The sequence below is a fragment of the Sapajus apella genome, unplaced genomic scaffold, assembly GCF_009761245.1.
Source record: "Sapajus apella isolate SASKATOON/1434 unplaced genomic scaffold, GSC_monkey_1.0 scaffold31, whole genome shotgun sequence".
Classification (NCBI taxonomy): Eukaryota; Metazoa; Chordata; class Mammalia; order Primates; family Cebidae; genus Sapajus; species Sapajus apella.
Window position 1 is genome coordinate 23,469,806 of NW_022436971.1, and position 16,329 is coordinate 23,486,134.

At 46.0% G+C, this 16,329-nt stretch overlaps 1 protein-coding gene across 23 annotated transcripts in view; it reads left to right on the forward strand.

The window, feature by feature from the left end:
* The window catches only part of MYT1L (myelin transcription factor 1 like), a 525,406-nt gene that overhangs the window by 431,772 nt on the left and 77,305 nt on the right, over positions 1 to 16,329 (forward strand). For 12 of the 23 annotated variants that reach the window (XM_032294258.1, XM_032294256.1, XM_032294259.1 and 9 more), the window contains 3 exons: positions 1,278 to 1,399; positions 1,764 to 1,826; positions 2,282 to 2,350. In XM_032294258.1, coding sequence (XP_032150149.1) covers positions 1,278 to 1,399; positions 1,764 to 1,826; positions 2,282 to 2,350 — 254 coding nt within the window. The remainder of the gene's footprint in view (positions 1 to 1,277; positions 1,400 to 1,763; positions 1,827 to 2,281; positions 2,351 to 16,329) is intronic. The other 11 variants (XM_032294269.1, XM_032294279.1, XM_032294273.1 and 8 more) reach the window with 1 other exon arrangement.

The window sequence follows — 16,329 nt, forward strand, 5'->3', positions numbered from 1 at the left end:
GGTTAACTATATGCTATTAATTAACTAGCGCTTCAAAACTAAGGACAGTGTCCCTTCTCTAAGAAACCTGAAGTATTCAAAAGAGTTTACTCTAGCCCTGTATAAATTATTTTAGTACCATCACCTAAATCTTTGTTTATGACAGTATTAGTAAAACATCTATGTCAAGAACATATTTTTGAAGTAGTTATGGTGTTCAAATTCAGGTTATTAAAATAGATATAATGCCCTTTAGGCTTTGAAAACAAATAAAATGTTTTCTTTATGTACTGACTTTAAAGTCTTCAATTCTGAGAAGTATGATATCTTCTTTATTTCACTGAAAAATGAAATTTATTTTTAGTACAATAGAGAGATCACCATCAAAGCACTATTGTTGTACAGAAACAAGGGAATGGAAAAAAGGAAACATTAGCAACACATAGAAATTGCCAGAGAGGGCACCTGCTTATAAGCCTATTATCTGTATTCTTCAAATTGATTTTAGTATCCAGGCACTGTGAAAAAGAACCAAATCAGAGTGGCTAGCTAAATTTCTAAGTATCTTTTCTCCGGCAGTGTTGAATCATTACTACCAAATAAGGCATGGTGGTTGAATCTCCAAATTTATGTTAATTAAAAGTAAGCCCTCATAAAATGACAGAAGTGTTTTCAACCTGGATTGTCATGGAAGGCAGATCTTCCCATGTATCTGTAGACTTAGGAAGCGTGTCTGCTGAGCACTGCCACCTGTAGAAACATCTACGTTACTGCAGTTGAACGTACAACCAAAAAGGAGATTTACAGTTGCCTTCCTCTAAGTTAGTCTCCGTTACCTTGAATCTTAAAAGCACATGCTTGTGAAACACCGACCAGTGGTTGGGGAAAGCTCATCTCTAAGGGGCTGTAGTTCCAGTGCTGAATCCTGTCAGGCAGGGTTGGGGAAAGCAGCCCCCCGACAGGTGCGTGCTAACACTGGATGAGGAAGAGCAAGGGAAACGTAGGCTCTGGCCACCAGACCCTGTGTGTGCCCATGTGGTGAGCACAGCCAGGTGAATACTGAATAAGGCCTGGACCACTGGCAGGTGACCTTCATTTTAGGAGTTTAGATCAGTGGATGAAAAGTTCAGTGTGCATTTTCAGAAGGGGCGTTATCAGGACAAAAATATGTAGGGAACTTAAAGGTACAGCAGGGAGAGGTGCAAGAGGTAGAGGCCGCCCAGAGCCACGTGCCGCCTCCCTCAGTCTGTGTGCCGTGTGATCATCCATGTGGCTCTGAAGCTGTGTTTTGCCCACAGCCAGAAGACTTGGACCCATTCCAGGAGGCTCTAGAAGAGAGACGGTATCCAGGGGAGGTGACCATCCCAAGTCCCAAACCCAAGTACCCTCAGTGCAAGGAGAGCAAAAAGGACTTAATAACGTAAGCATGCTGTGAGGTGAAATTACGAATCTTCTCAATCTTCCCATTCTTGGCTGATTTTTAAAAACTGGATCTGTATATGCCTTGCCGTTTGAGCATGCGACATTCGCAGCGATAAATGTCTCCGACTGCCGGGTCGGTCGGGTGAGCAGCTCACCGTGACTTGCCTGCTCCCAGTGGCTCTGCCGGACGGAGCGTTGTGTTCATTTAACCCGTGCATTTTGCCGCTTTTCTTCAGGGTGCTTCAATTCCCTTGCAGACATTGCAGCTAAACTGGAAACAATGAAACTTTTTTAAAAGTTTTTTTTTTTTTTTTTTTAACATACTTACGATTTTGGCTGTTTTTGTTTTTGTTTGGTGGCAGATGTCCAACTCCAGGGTGTGATGGGAGTGGTCATGTGACTGGTAATTACGCCTCACACAGAAGGTGTGACTTCATTTTTCTCATGGTGGATTCTGTCTTTTCAATTTATTGTTTTCAGCTTACCTCAACAATGCTGTCAAAGTAAAAATGTTGAATTCTGTGTCAACCCTTTAAGTGCTCTATGTTGACCTTCAAAAGCATGCTAATTTATGTGTTGTATAATGTCTTTTATTTTCAAATGAACAACTCAAATTTGTAAAATTCTTCTTAAGCATTGAAACCAAAGAGCACAAATGTTTTATCTGATTTTTTAAACAATTGCTTATTAACAGAAATATTTTCTTAAATTTATATTCGAACTGATTCAGAATTAATTCTACAAAAAAAAAATTCAATATACAGCACTTGCCCATTGCTTTTCTGCATTGAACTCTTTAATTTCGGTTTTCATGTTGTGTTTGTTCGGGAGTTACGCGCTTCCCGGTTCACTGACCTGCCTGTCCCGGCCTGTCTTACAGTCTGTCTGGCTGCCCCCTGGCGGACAAAAGCATTCGAAGTATGCTGGCCACCAGCTCCCAAGAACTCAAGTAAGATTTAATGACAATAATTCTCTTTTAAAAATCCGTTCACTCAGTAGTCCACAAAAAATGATGTATCATTTGCAAAGAAAAATGTCTGTTAAAAAACATGACCTGTGCACCCCAGTGCCTTCATTTAGACACGTGATTGGGTCCTTGGAATTTCAGCCACTTTCCACACAACCCATCCTGCCTTTTCCCCTGACATACCTCCAGCTGTTCATGTCATAGCCTTCCTATCTGGAATTTCCTAAAACATGAGTATTTTCTCTTCAGATATGCATGCATATGGAAGGGAAATTTTGTAGTTACTCAAACTTTTAGAAAATGACTGTAAATAATCAAAATTTAATGTTTAAAAGAAATTCAAGAAAGTATTTAAAATATGGGCACTTAAATAACACTCATGACAAAATCTAACATCATAATAGCTAATTTCTTAAATACGCTGTGGTCTTAGTCATGAATACTCTTTAGGACAGTGACAACTCACAGCTGGGGGATCCGGAGAGTCACGGAATTCAACCAGACACACATCATTCTAAAGCTGCACCTCCCTCTCCTCTATGCCTGTCATTTTTAAGAATAAATCTGGCAAAATGGTGAAACACCTACGTTTATACTGCCACACCGAGCTCTTCCTCCTTCACATAGACATCTCTAGACGCAGGTCCAGACAGGTTCTGGAAGGAGCGGGTGGAAGTCACAGAGGGAGCCTTAGAGCCTCCACACTCCAGGGAGGGTGTATGTGCAGGTGCTCGCAGGGAAAGAGGGCGAGACCTGGGAGATCCCCACAGCGCGATGAGGGCTGAGAGTCCCCAGATCATCACTTCAAATTATCTGACATGCCACATCATTATGTCAAATAGCTTGGTTTTCATTTTGTTTGGAGAAAGTGTTGCTATCCATGCAAAGAGAATGCTGCTTTCCAACCCACGCTGGATCTCTTTCCCAGTCGTCCCACCCACCCCGGCCCCCCAGGCCCCTGAGGATAGGCCAGGACTGTTGCAAAGTGTAGGCTTCGGTTTCACACCCGTGTCATCTTTTACAGGGTCCCTGTCCAAGGCCCTAGGGCCATAGATCACCTGCTTATGTTCAGTGACTTCCTGAACTAGGCCTTTCGCCACAAGACCCTTGGAACTCTCTTCGTGGAATGTAAACGCCTGGAGGGCTTCCTCTTACTTAATGCCTTTAAAGTCTGTAGCCTCATCCAAAACAGTGCCTAATGGACAAAGTAGCTTTAGGATCTCAAAATGGACAGCATTAGCAAGAACAACTCAACCCACTTCGTTCAGGCGTCTTTTGTGTGGCTCGAAGCCCCATTTCCCTCATGGTCAAAACATGACTAACTGCACTTGGAACTTGGCCAGTACATCAGAACATGGCAACATTCCTTTCAATTCCTTGATGAGGGACACTTTGCAAGAGTTTGGCGCATCTCCAGTTCCAGCAGGCCAGCTGTAGACAGGAAAACAGCCTCTGTAAAAGTTGCGTCTAGCGTTGCCTCTAACTGGTCAGAGGCTGCCGCGTTCCGTTTTCTTTGCCTTGCATCCCTTAACATTAGGCTTGGCAGTTTGTGCTGATTTGAAATTCCACGCCAACTTGCTGTTTCTCCAGCATCAGCACTTTCTTCTTCTCTTACCTCATCTTGCAAGACGTTGTGGTGCTCCTCACCTTTATCATCTTCCAAGGGAGCCCGTTAGCTCTTTGTGCCTTCCAGGGCAGGGTGAGAATGGGCAGCCCCTCCTTCCTGCCTTGTCCTGGAGGGGAGACTGTATCTTCCATGAGGTGGATGGCCCTTTCCTAATTTTGATTGATAGAAAAGCCACAGACATACACGTGTCTAAACTTGTCTTTGCAAAAAGTAAGTCCTATTCTGATGGAGCCTCTCTGGGAAATCTGAACTTGACTGCTTTTCTTAAATGGTCCATTTCTATTAATGGATCTTCAAAATGAAGAATTTCAATCAAACATCTTTTATAAAAACACCACTATTTTAACGACCAAATTCTTCTTGATGGTGTATAACCATAGGTTATAATTGTTTTTTCTTTAACCTTTTAATTGGTGACACCCTCCATCCATTACTTGCTGGATCTGGGTCAGGAAGATATGTTGGGTGGTTTCCCACGCCCCGGAGCATGGACTGGGCCCCACGCGACTTGCAACAACTTTCTTTAGAATAGTGCCCGCCTGAGTCCTTTTTCATATTCTCTGTGTATATTTTCAAGGGTTTGATCAATTCCTCCTGCAGCAGCATTGTCCCTCGGTAAGAGCATGAAGTTAAACCATTCATTGCACCCTGCAACAATCTCTCGGCGTTCGCAAAGACATATCAATTGCCCCAAATATTCTTCTCTACAATACGTGTCAGCTAACAGATGGAACTTTCTACAAATTCTCTTCTTGTCGCTTCCAACACTAAATTGTGATATTTGGCCTTTGACAGGACATTCTTGATCATGGACAAAACAAATTTTCCAGATAAACTCTCGTTCTTGGATCCCCTAAACTCTTAAACTTCCTGAGATAATACTTTGCCTGGATCTTACTCAGGGCAGCAAGCATGGGACATTCTTAAAAGCAAATCCGTAACTTCATGTCTAATGATGTACAATATGCCAACCGAAACTGGATTAAAATTTAATGTGCACGTGAATCTCACTCCAACGCTGGGACGGTTGCTTTCTTGGCTCCTTAGCCCATCTGGTGTCAAAGACAGAGTTCAGAGGCTCAGAAGTCAGGGAGGAAGCCCCCAGGGTAAAAAGGACACTTTGGGGAGGCAGACAGAGGGCGGATGGCCGGTTCCGAAAGCCTCTGTGCCTGGCAGATGTTTTTTCGTTGATGCTTTGAGGTAGAGTTCACCACCACCTTGCATGTGCTTTCTGGGAGCCGGCCTCACAGGCCCACCATGAGCCCTGCCTGGCTGTGACATTCATTGAGACCACAGGCCAGAAAGCAAAAACGAATACATTTGTGCAAATTAGAGTTTTGGGGGTGAGAACTCTGCCCTCCATGAGCTCTGATTCTCAATAAAAGTTTCTCCTCATGATATTTCATTTGCTAGGATTCCCTGAAAGAAACAACAGGAAAGAGCTTGCAAAATCGCCGTAGCTGGTCAGCCTTTTCTTTTTCTTGTTCATTTTCTTAAGGAACCCTAGTCTCCCAGCCGGGAATCACTTTTTCTACTTCCAGATGTGTGTTCAGTTGTAGACAAGGGCATGGTGTAGGCATAACCAATGTCAGCCAAATGCAAACTGATTTCAATCACAGGTAATGGGCTCTAAGAGGAGCCCTCAAATCGGCTTCCACATCTGCTTCGGCTGACCAAATTAAGATTCCTCCGTAACCATCCGTGCCTTTGTCTTATAATACCACGAGTCCTGACGTTGCTGTAACTCCTTGCAGGAAAAAGAACTTTGGGGCACTTGTTAGTCTCCTGATGTCTGAGCTGGGACTGAGTCATCATGGGAGTGAGGGGATTGTGCTTCTGGTCCCTTGGCCTTTGAGATGGTGTCACACCCTGTTTTCTCTGGGCTTGTATCCTAGGCATTTTCGGCTTGGGTTACATGCATTTTAAAATAAATCATAAATCAAAGAATTAGCATGTTGAACGTAGGTCAAGATGTTGCTGTTTGCTAAGGCTACTTCTTTCTGCGCCGTCCTGGGGCTTCGGTTCTCCACTGCGCATGCAGTGCAGGATCAGGAGATTGCTTACCAGGCCCTCCTGGAGAGAGACGTGAGCTTTGCTCACCCCTCAGCTTCCATTGTTAGGGTGTGGAGGGTCATCCGCTTTGACTGCTCACCAAGTTCTTAGAAATAATCCTCGTTCCCGTAATCTTTTGCTTTCACAGTTTACAATAGTCAATCCACGGAACTTTGTGAATTACAACTGCCCTCGGCTGGGGGCCGGTTTCTTTAACAGGCAGCTGAATTTCCTTATCAGAAGAACGAGTTGACCTCTGTGTAAATTCAGCTCTTTTAGGACAGAAAGTTGTGTGATTCCAGCCTTCACATTGGGAGGGGAGCTCATGTGTGATCTCTCACTTCAAAGACTGCTCCCGAAGCACCCTCGTTTCTGTTATAAGAAATGGTACCAGTCAGCGGCTGGCTCAGCTCGCCCAAGAGCACCTGGGCGCACATGCCCCGTGAGCGGGAATGTCTGGGGGAGGGGAGGCGGTGGCCTGGGGTTTCTCAGATGTGGGTTTCTCCCACGCACAGGGTCACCGGGACCCTAGCAGGCACCTGCTGGCCACAGGGACTGAGCTCTGCCCCAGAGCCTTCTCCAGGTCTGTGACGGCACCTGCTTGTGCTGAAATACTGCAGGGCTGTAGGGTGCCTGACGGCAGACAAAGTGCTTCTTTGCAGTCTGTCACCTTTGTGAGGAAAGGGGGAAAGGCGTGCTTAGACCCATTTTATGGCTGAGAGAACTGAGGACAGGTGTTCGGCCGCTGAGTTGAGATGCACAGACAGTCCGCTGCAAGGACAAAGCCCGAGCCAGAAGCTTTCCCACACTATACGCTTGCTGCTCAAAATCATTTATAACACTGCCTGAGGTTTGCTGCTTTGTGACTGAGAATTGAAGGTTTACATTTAGTTATGATTACAGCCATACATGTGCACACAAACATACACACTGAATTTGTTTCTGTTTTCACAGTTGGCCTTGTGCAGTTTTCCTGTGACCCACACAGGGAGCTGGGCGGGGACCCGCCTGGCAGTGGCCAGCTCCGGTACTGTGCCACATCCTGTGCCACATCCTGGTGGAAGCTGACACGTCCACTCCCCACAGACAGCTAAAAGCATTTTGAACTTGCTCCCCCAGGGACCCGGGTCTACCATGTATATTTTCACATCTGTAAATGGCTTATAAAGTTTACACTATGGCATTTATTAAAAATACCCTATAAAATACAGCCTATTGAAGATATATCCATGTCTTTAATATGTATATATATATTGAGATGGAGTTTTGCTCTTGTTACCCAGGCTGGAGTGCAATGGCATGATCTTGGCTCATGGCAACCTCCACCTCCCGGGTTCAAGCGATTCTTCTGCCTCAGCCTCCTGAGTAGCTGGGGTTACAGGCATGTGCTACCACACCTGGCTAGTTTTTGTATTTTTAGTAGAGACAGGGTTTCTACATGTTGATCAGGCTGGTCTTAAACTCCCAACTTCAGGTGTTCTACCCCCTTCAGCCTTCCAAAGTACTAGGATTACAGGCATGAGCCACTGCACCTGGCCTGAAGTTACATTTTTATTTTATAATAAGGAGTAGGATAAATTTAAAATATAGGAAATATGATTTCAACATAGGAAATACAATTAAGCATAATATAGTAAAACTTCTAAAATAAGAATGTTTCAGAATGACTCCAGTCACACACACATACACACACACACACGTGCGCGCACACGCACGCGCGAACCAACAATAAACCACTCAAGTCGTGGTTCACAGAGTTTCTTGCGGAGGGAGGATGAGCCAGAAGTGCTTGGTCTTTCCTTCTGTTCACGGAGTGCACTGTCAGGGACAGCTCAGCAGCAGGAGACTCTCTGGACCCAGTGGAAGGGGCTACACGTGGGGAGGGCCCTGCTGCAAATCTTTCTTCCTGCCTTCTTCTCCTCTTTCAGTAAGCCTGAGACCTGGATTATTAAGCGAGGGACCCAGGCGTTTGGCTTTGGGCTGAATCTTACTTATTTTAACTAAGTATACTGACGCACGAGGCAATCAAAAACAAAACAAAACGGACAATCACATTGAGAACGTTTGTTGTTTAACTTTTTAAAGGGCTTGATGAAACATTCATAAAGTTCTCCAGGAATATTTGAAAGGTAGTTTAGGTCTGTCTGTTTCTGCCTTGCCATCGTCATGGTTTTGATGGAGAAAATATTAAAATTCACTGAGTAAAAATTCAGACTTAGGTAATAAAAGGAGGCAAGAGGTGGCAGGATCTGAGGCTAGGATCAGAGGATCTGCTTCTCATGGAGAGATTCTTTGTGCAAAAGAAAACGCAGGGTGTGGGTTTTCCGGTCATTGGGGTGCACTGTCAATCTCCCTGTGCCTCAGTTTTCTTACCTGTGGAGTGGGACAGCACCGGTAACAAGCACACACCTGACATTCAATACCTGTTACTGTTGACAACAACCACGTACAAAAAGCCCCACAAAATGAAACCTTTCAATTTTTCATTTATATTTCATCATTCATTCTATGAAAATTAAATGAAACATCATGAATGTGAACCTGGCTGCCCAATCCACAGTCAATTAAGAAAATAATGAAAGTCTCATTTAAAATCTTTCTAGCTACTCACGAGGCTGGGCACAAAAATCACTGGAATCCGGGAAGCAGAGGTCGCAGTGAGCCGAGATCATGCACTCCAGCCTGGGAGGCAGAGTGAGACTCCGTCTCAAAAAATAAAAAATAAAAACAGCTTTCTCAATCTTACCTTTCTCATTCTTTGCTCAGGTCAAGATTTGTTTTACCTTTGCAGGCCCACACTTTGGCAAAATCAGCATACTGTTTGCTAAAGAGGGGGTGAGTTCTATTGACATTTTATTTTATCTTTAATTTGCCATATTTACTGGCTTCTTGGCCAAATTGATCTGTTTTGTCTTAAGCCATTTGTAAGGCAGTTTTCAAGGATGGTGGCTTGGTTGAACTTAGCGAAAGGGAGCTCAAATCTTCCAGGGAATGAAGGTGAATTTCTAACTTCACCGAAGCTGGCTTTGTGGGGTTTGGTTTTTTATTGTCACAAATTTGGAAACATTTTAAATTCAGAAGAAATCATGAGGAAGATTATTTAGTGAAATATTTCTTAGCATTCCATTCTTTCATTTCAAAATTATGAAACAGTTAATACAAAGATGGGAAACTACTGAATTGTAGTGCCTACTTTCACACAAAACTCATTTGCCATCACATCAAGTGTAAATAATGCACCTTATACAAACTATTTCGAATTTTTTAATACATTGATTTTTAAACTTCTGGATGACTTTTTAACATATAGCATTGCTGTCACACATGAACAGAAGGAAGAATTTATTTTCCTTATAATTTTAAGTACTGAAGTTTTAAAGTTATTTTAGGCCAGGCATGATGGCTCACACCTGCAATCCCAGCAGTTTGAGAGGCTGAGGCAGGCAGATTACCTGAGACTGGGAGTTTGAGACCAGCCTAACCAATGTGGAGAAACCCCATCTCTCTACTAAACATACAGAATTAGCCAGGTGTGGTGGCATATGCCTGTAATCCCAGCTACTTGGGAGGCTGAGGCAGGAGTGTCGCTTTAATCAGGGAGGCAGAGGTTGCAGTGAGCCAAGATTGTGCTACTGCACTCCAGCCTGGGCAACAAGAGTGAAACACTGTCTCAAAAAAAGTTATTTTAAATGTACATACACACATATTACTAAGCTATAAATATATATTATTGTTTTGTTATTTTTTGGTCTAGGTTTCAAAGATGGACACATTTCCTTTCATGAAACACATTACATTGTCTGAGCTGTCTCCATATTTCACATCTAATTAAATTGGCCTCTTCTACTTTGCGGGAATTCTGGGATGGCTCTGAGAAATGCGCTTTCTCGGGCTTCATGGGTCCCCACATCTGACTCTGGGCAGCAAGCAGGATGAGCAGCAGTACCTGTGATGGGACAGTCTAGCCAGAACGAGGAGGTCATGTTGTCCTTTCATTGTAAATTTGAGGTTTTAATCCAGTAAGCACTTTGCTAATTTGTAGCTCCCTGGAGCAAACTAAGTGAAATTGGAAATTAAGTAGATGCTCCCTTTGGGAAATGATTGGCAAGGATTTTGGATTCCTGGTCATTTCAGGAGAGAGACTCATTCTCTCCTGGGCCCTTTCTTGAGTGAAAGGCTTGGAAGGAACTCAAGGACCATTGGGTGCACAGGGGTCTGGGAAACAGGAAAGCTCACAGCCATGTCTGCAGTTTCAACCTGTCCCCGTGCTCTCTCTTACGTGGGATCTGTGGCATTCTGGGAGTGAGGACTCAGGGAAATCACACTGTTCTGTTCTATTCCATTCCATTCCATTCTTTTGTTGCATTTTTACAGAAAGAGTTTTGTTTCTGGTGCCAGCGAATGACATTTAATGATGCTTTAAAAGTCGCTGGGTTCTGCAGGTGATGGCAGGTTCCTATTCATGAATGGGAGATGGAGACATCTCATCTACCTCCAAAGAGAAATGGAGAATATGCTAAGAATGTAAAGAGGTTGGACATCCCATACCTACCTGATGTTTTTAAGAAAAAGCTTTCTAATAGTCAAAATAAAATGTGACTTGGTTGTGGAAATGAGAGCCTGAACTGTCCAGCGGAGCTTCCAGGGATGATGAAGTTACCTGTTCTGTGCTGTCCCACACGGAAGTCTCAAGCTGCTGGAATGAGGCTGCTGTGGCTGAGGAAGTGCATTCTCGATTGTATTTCGCCTTCATAATTCAGATTTAAATGGGCGCACACACCAAGCAGGTATACACACTGGGCAGTGCCCATGAGAACACTACGCTTATTTTATGTTGTTCTTCATGTGGTTTTTAACTACACAAAGAACAGGAGAAATTTTTCTGATTCTAATTAGAATTACATTCTAACAAACATGTAGGAATATTTCATTTCTGAAACTGAGGAGTTCGTGATATTTTTAATCATCTGCCTTATACTTTTAAGCCATTGACACGTAGGTGAACAATTTTTTGTTGATATATTGGTATCTTATTTTGTTTAATGCCGTTTGTAGACAGATTAAATGTAAATGTCAGGGCTATCATTTTCAGAATAGAAAGGCTGCATGTTGCACAGTGGAATGAGGGCAGACCCCACTCATTGGGACGACCCCTGGGGCGGCACTCCATGTAAGCTAGTGGAAAGACTCAGCTGTGTTCTATTGAAAAGCCATGCAACTTGATTACTTTTGAGCACGGACAGAAATTCAAATTTAGTTAATCAGGTGTTATCAAAGAGAGGTCTGTAGGCCACCTCCTTCAGTGACTAAATAAACCTGGCATAATTAACACATCCATTGCTAATAATTGGGGCTTTCAAGTTGTCAGAGGCTGTCTCCACCTGTATCTTCGGTATTTCTCTCCCAAGCTTGCTTCTGCATTAATTAGCACTACCTGCCGAGTGAAGCTTATTTTCATGGAGGGGACCACAGCACCTCCCTTGTCCCAGTTAGTTTTTGTGTCTGAGTTAGGAAGATGTCATTATCATGCTTTTTTTTTTTTTCTTTTTTAGAATTTAGGAAAAAAAATGGGTGACATATTTTGGGCAATTTTTGGTCTCAGGGCCAGCTGAGCGCAAGTGGAGTTCGGCGGAACTGCTCACAGCCGGGCCGTGCCCGGAGCCCCTGCCTGTCCCATTGCTCAGCTCTCAGCATTCATGTCACTCCCCTTTGACCAAGTGCTGATGGCGTTCATCATGCACGCTCAGCGAACAAGGATAAAACATCACTGGACATGTAAAAGCAGCTACTCCTAGTACAAATGCTTCCTCTTAGCGAAAGGGAGAAAATAGCTCGTCAATTGAGCAAGGATGTTTTTAAGTGATATTTTGGATGTAAACCTAATATAAGCTCAAAAATTGAGAAAGAAAAGACTTGGGAAAAAGAAAAAATATGTATAATCTCGCCACTCTCACAGATATGTTTGCATTTTTGTGCAATCACAATGTGATTGAAACCTGCTTTTCTGCTGAGCATATAATTCATATAATCTTATTTTTAATAACCGCATCATATTTTGGGGAAAACATGTTTTTGTAGCTTCTGTCATAACCAACAAGTGATAAAAATCTGCAGCACCAGGAGTCCGGGCATTCTGAAGCCTGTGTTCTCCGTGAGGGCTTCCTCACCTGCTTAGCTGAAACCAGGGGCATCTCCCCAGAGCTAGGATGATGACAGGCAGCTCTTAGCTGCTGAAGGGCTTTGGGGGTGTGTTTTCATGCTGCAGGGGTATAATTCATCCTTCAGAACCAGGGACGGACTGTATGGTGCTCTCTGAGCTGTGGTCTTCCCGGGGGACCTTGGTCATAAGGAGACCGCTTGAGTCTCCAGCAGGGTGAACAAGCCGGGTTTCTGTCCTCCCCTAGCCTGATATTTGGGGAGACAGCCGACACACAGTCCCAGCATGCTTAGAAGACACCAGGATGCCAGCAGAGGAGGGGCGGGGAGAAAACTGTATAACAACAGAGCCGTGTAGGAGTCAGATCACGTGAGGCCACTGGTCTTGGCAGGACTTTAGTTCTGTCCTGAGTGAGACGTTGCTTCTTAAATCTCCCTGGATGCCTTGCAGGAGGAGGCCAGTCCGCAGCTCTGGCAGTGGGGTACAGGGATGAGAGGCAGCAGGTGCTGAGGTTTCCACGACGGCATGCGTAGGGTCAGCTGAGGGAACTCGTTGTGAGGCAGAGAGTGTCCAGGAGAGTCGCCCAGGGGCCAGCTACGGCCACTGCCCATGGGGAAAGGTTGCCAGGGTGAGGGGTGGCCGCGGCTCAGGGGCCCCGGGTGGACAGGTGGGTCTCAGGGGCACTGGGTGGACAGGTGGGTCTGGGTCCCTGCAGGCACCGTGTGGAGGAGAGCGACATTGGGAGCGTGTATGTGGAGGCTTCCGGGTGTCTGTCCCTAGGCTGGACGCGGAGTCCTGGGCACGAACAGCACGAAGGCCATGCATGGACACGTCACCTGTCAGGGGGTGCTGGCAGACGAGGATGCAAGCCCCACCCTCCTCACTCTCCTGGACTTTGGAGCTCAGGCCACACCCCAGGTCTGTTTCCCCACCCAGCAAGAGGGGCCCGCAGGATCTGATTATATTCTGGGAATGAAAATAACTAGAAAATGTGGAAAATTCATCACAAAGATTTCTCCAAATGTTCTACTGACCTGAGAGGGCAGCATTTCCCCTGCACACCACTGAAAATGCCCTGGGAATCAGGCAGCTGGAGACACGTTCACACGGCTCCAGCCCTCAGACCTCACCACAGGCATGCGAGTGAACAGAGCTGTACCGAAATCCAAATTCTGCAACTTTGTTAAGATATCATAACTACTGGGGATTCTTTAAATATTATTAAATAAATATGTGTTTAACACGGACAGAGAGATAGGGCTCAACTTTCAAGGGTAGAGCAGCTCACCTGCCCGGTGACACTAGGAATAGAGTCCTAGGCTGGGAGGCGAGCGGTGAGCTCATTCCTCCTTGCTGGACCCTGGAGCAAAGTAGGCAGAGGCTTAGGCGTGGCACTGCTAGGTCAAGAAAGGATGGGAATGAACGTCTTCCAGACGAGACTTCTTCCCTGGCCGTGATCTGATTATCAAGCAGGATCTGCTTCCCCTCAACACTTCCTGGACGTCCACCCTGAGTGAAGTCTGGGTACCGCCCGGCACCGTGCTTGGGAACAGAGACTGAACAGCAGTGAGGCCGGGAGGGAAACTGAGGCACTCGCCTTCTCCTGAGAGAACTGCTTTGATTTTACCTTGAACAGAAAGGGTGAGACACATTCAGAGATGTGCGAAGTATTTCACCTCGAGCTCGAAGACAGCGTAAGGAATCTGAAAATGTGTATTTCAGTATTCTCAAAACAACCACTGAAAATGTATGCATATCTCTTGGTGCGAGGACTACGTGACGCCCTTCCCCTCCTGGCCCTTTTCGAGGCAAGCACACTCCCTCGAAATCACTTCCTTGGCCTCCTGGTTTTTTGAAATCCAGCCTGTTCACCCAGGCCCAACACCAGCACAACGCTGGACTCACAGAGGGTCCAGTTTCCCGCCTCGGACGTGACCCTGACATCGTCAGCCCCACCCCTGCGGCCTCCCCTGTGGTGACTGCACCCACGCTGGCTCTGTACTCAGTCGGGGGCTCCCGCCTGCACCTACATTCAAGGGTTCAAGGAACGAAGGAAACACCGTCCAGGTTTGGGCCTCTCCCCGACAGTGCCCTTCGGCCCCTGTTGCCCATTGTTTAAGATCCAGGCCTTTGAGTTAAAAAGCTAATGAACAAGTGAGAATATGTCTATCCCATAACACAGCCCTGTGAGGAACGCAAGGAATCTGGAGGGAGGACCACGGATGGGCCAGCAGACGGGCTGCCACATGACCTCGGAGAGGAGGCTGCCTGCCCCAGCTCCGGCCTCTTCCCTAGTGAGGGAGGGGCTGGCTAGATTGTCAGAAGTCCACGAGAGCCTGAAAACCTCATTGCTCCAGGTGGAAATGGGGCAAGGAGGAGGGCTGAGGTCAGCACGTCACCTTTCCACGAGGAGGACAGCGGCGGTACTGGCTGGTGCAGTTGCCCGCAAGTGGGATTAGGTTGCAGCGTCACATGGAGGTGACATGTGGCAGCAAGGCAGAGAGACCTGGCTTCACCCTGGCTCTGCCGCCCAGCACCCCACACCATCATCACCTGCAGCAGAGCGGATGAGGGAGCAGGTGATGGAGGAAGGACATCCAGCCCAGCTGCTGGACCAGACGTCAGTGGAAGCCATGTCATTGCCCATCAGGAGTGCCTGGCTGTCCCCTCATGCCCTGTGCCCGAGTGGCCCATACAGAGCCGCACCCCACAGCAGGGGAGAGGAGCCCAGGGTGCTGCAGTGAGATGGGTCTAGCCAGCGCTAAAGGAAGTCAGCAGAGTTTGAAAATCTTAACCAGCCCAAAAACACTTAATAAAATAAGGAAGACGCAGCACTTTTCCCCACGTTATGTTAGCTCGTTTTCGCAAAGCCGGTGACCTTCTGTGCCCACTTCACTGACAGGGAACCTGGGGATTCCTGTGGAGAAACGACTTGGATCTGTCCGTTTAAACTCATATTCACTTCCCACATTTAAAACTCATCTTGGAACAAAAAAGTGTTTCTTGTTTTCCATACCTAGCTTGCTTGTGGAGGGAAAGGAGAAAAACATTGGGTCATTGAGAACATGGGTGTTCACCTCCGGACGGCAGGCAGGCACCCCTGCATCCATGTCCCCTCTGGCCGGCCTCTCCTCGACCTCTCACCATCCCTTCCCTGATGTGGATTCCCTGCCGCTTTCTCCTTGCCTGTCCCATAGAGTCCAGAGTCTTTGGCCGACCCTCTCCACCCCTCTCCATCCGGGTGGTGGTTATTAGGCTGAAGACACTGAGCCATCAGAACTTATCAGGTGCTGAATTTCAGGCCACATGGCTTTGAGTGTATTCTGCTCTCCAGAACTTGTCAACTCTCAGGAAGTCAAGGCCTATTTGTTGAAGTTTCTATTCTTATTCCTTGTTTTAAGTTACATATGTCATGTTTTCTGCCGAAGCTCACAGGTCCGGGTCAGAGCTCTCTGAGAACTCCCCAGAAAGCCAGCACCTGAGTTGGGGTTTGGGGCTTTCTGAGCACCCAGGATGCTGCCTGACGCCTGCCAGACACAGAGCAAAGCATCAGTGAATTTAAATAAACCAAACATCTCAGTCATTCTTATTAATACTGGCATTTCAGGGGGATGTCTGGACAGCTGACGATGCCATGTGTCTGAGTTTGGGTTCAGTCAGCTCTTACTGTGGGAATAACGTGGCAATGACTGATGACCTTCCCCAGGCACAGCCTCGGAGACACTGGCATCTCTCTAAGTAGTCCTCATGTTCTTCCCATATCATGACAAGAGTTTTTGTCATTGAAAATGTCTGCCTTTAGCTTTTAATTCCCTAGGGATATCAAATGGAGTCAGTTTTTAGGTAAAATAAAAACAGTTTAACATTTGTTTTTCATTTTGTGGTATTTGAGATACATCATTTTCTTTTCATTTTTCTTTTTTATTTTTGAGATGGAGTCTCACACTGTCGCTTGGGCTGGAGTGCAAGGGCACCATCTCGGCTCACTGTTACCTCCGCCTCCCAGACTCATGCGATTCTCCTTCCTCAGCCTCCCGCGTAGCTGGAATTACAGGCACATACCACCACACCCGGCTAATTTTTTGTATTTTTAGTAGAGGCAGCGTTTCCCCGTGTTGGCCAGAC